Raw genomic sequence first — 2207 nt, forward strand, 5'->3', positions numbered from 1 at the left:
CCCCCCCCCCCCCCCCCAGTGTACACGTTCTCCTTTTAACTCTGTGTTCACTGCAGCACACACACCGTTTTACCCCTTCTGTTCATTTCTTCCCCAACCCTGGAATCTGGGGCCGGGCTCTTGGTTTGGTCCTCACTGCCTCCCCACCTCCTAGCACAGCTGACGCACAGCAGGCCCTTGGCACGTACGTGTAGAAGGAATGCACGCGCAGATTCAGATGCTGTGGTGTGTGTTCATCTCCCATGTGTGCCCTGCCTCCAGACCTGAGTTCTGCCATCCATTTGGTGAATTCCTTCCTTCCCTTGGTCATCGCTGTGCCAGGCCGGGCTGTCTTGTACATGCGTGCTAACACGGCTGGGTTTCTGCTTTGCCTGCAGACGCGGATCCTGGTCACGCACAGCATCAGCTACCTGCCACAGGTGGATGTCATTGTCGTCATGAGTGGTGGCAAGATCTCCGAGATGGGCTCCTACCAGGAGCTGCTGGCCCGGGACGGGGCCTTTGCCGAGTTCCTGCGCACCTATGCCAGTGCTGAGCAGGAGCAGGACTCAGAGGATGACAGTAAGGACAGACACGGGGTCCTCCAGCTCGGGGTGGCACCTTGGAGAGCCACAGTTGCCTCTTTGAAGTTGCCACCAGCCATCCTGGGAAGGTGGCTCATCAGGGCCTTAAGATGGGAGCTGGGCCAGGAACCAACTGGGAGGACCGTTTTAACCCTGATGGGGCTGAATTGAGAGGGTGTCGCAGTGCTTTCCGACCAGGTCTCGAGAGCACCAGGCTTTGGTTCAGCTGACTTTGGGGCTAGTCCCAGTACTTTACTGTAATGTCGTCTTGGGCCTGCTAAGCTTCAGGGTCCTTGTGGCACAAATAGAGACAGAGATCACTATAGTCCTTCTGGCTCTTACGGGGCTGGCCGAAGCCGATCACATATGTGGCGTAACTCAGAACAGACACGAGGGTTGTGGAGTGAAGCCCTGTGGGTGAGCTTGCAGTCTCAGAGTTGGCAGGATCTGGGTTTGAATCCTAGCTGCAGCTCTTACCAGCTACGTGACTTCAGCTTGTCCTTTAGATGCCTCTGAGCCTCAGTTTCCTCCCTGATGAAATGGTATAACAGCAGAAACAACCTTCTGGCATTTGGTGTAAATTTAGTGTGATCATGTACATAGAGCCCTTGACATGGTGCCTGGTTACCTCCTAAGTGTTCAGTAAGCAATAGCTGTTATCACTGCTCTGCCAGTGTGTGATAGCGACATTCCCTTCACTTTCAAATTCTCCGATTGGAGTGAGCTTTACATGCTCATGCCATTGTGGTTGGAAAGTTCTGCCCTAAGTCTAGCCTGTTTCCTCTTGCTGCACAGTCTCCTTATTCTGTCTCTCAGCCTGACTGATAGGTCGCGGAAACTTCTTGATCACTGTATTACACAGACCTGCTTGGTGGGCTACATTTAGGAGAAAATAACCCTCTGTGCTTCCTAAATCAGCATGTACGGGCTGAACTGAATCTTTTTCCTAGAATGAGGTCTCCTTCTTTCTCCCCTTTCCATTAAGGTGAGCAAGAAGTGTCCTTAAACTCTGGGGGCCTCAGATGGTTATGTCCCAGCCTCCCTTCTTCCTCTTTTGGATACAGTGTATCCAAAGTGGTTTTTACAGAACATGGAATGCTGCCATTTTCTTTATTATTTTTTGTGCACATCAGCACTTAATTTGGTTGTGAAAATATCATCCTCCACCCTAGCGACTCTGTGGGTTCATTTCCCTAACTCAGCCTCTTGCCAGGCCGGACACAGAGGAGTCTTCTGCCTGTAGGTCTTAAATCAAGCTGGGCAGCCCCCATCTTTTTCCACCTCTCTGGCGGGGCCAAGGGGTGTCTCTAAGCCTTGGCCTCAGGATCAAGTCTTGCACAACTTTAGTGAATTCTGAGTGCCAGTGTCCTTGGATTTCTTTGAACCACATTTTTGGCTCCTCCTAAAGGGAAACTTTCTCCTTGTTGGATTAATCAGGTCTTTTTTAGAACACTCAGGCTAAGGGGAGAAAGGGAGTGTTTGATTTGTGGAGGAGGAGGTGATTCTTTCTCATCGTGATGGGAAAGGAGATGTAACAAGAGCTAGGTTTGCAGATGGGGAGATAATGAACCCGTGCCCTGGGATATGTATTATCCTGATTTCTAGGAAATCTTTTTTGGGGGGATGGCAAAGAATTACAAGTTG

General features: G+C 50.9%; 1 protein-coding gene across 1 annotated transcript in view; it reads left to right on the top strand.

The window, feature by feature from the left end:
- Window positions 1–2207, top strand: part of ABCC1 (ATP-binding cassette, sub-family C (CFTR/MRP), member 1) — a 69935-nt gene that overhangs the window by 30377 nt on the left and 37351 nt on the right. Inside the window, exon 12 of the mRNA XM_008586230.1 lies at window positions 378–561. Coding sequence (XP_008584452.1) covers window positions 378–561 — 184 coding nt within the window. The remainder of the gene's footprint in view (window positions 1–377; window positions 562–2207) is intronic.

This window comes from Galeopterus variegatus, unplaced genomic scaffold (genome assembly GCF_000696425.1).
Source record: "Galeopterus variegatus unplaced genomic scaffold, G_variegatus-3.0.2 Scaffold3892, whole genome shotgun sequence".
NCBI lineage: Eukaryota > Metazoa > Chordata > Mammalia > Dermoptera > Cynocephalidae > Galeopterus > Galeopterus variegatus.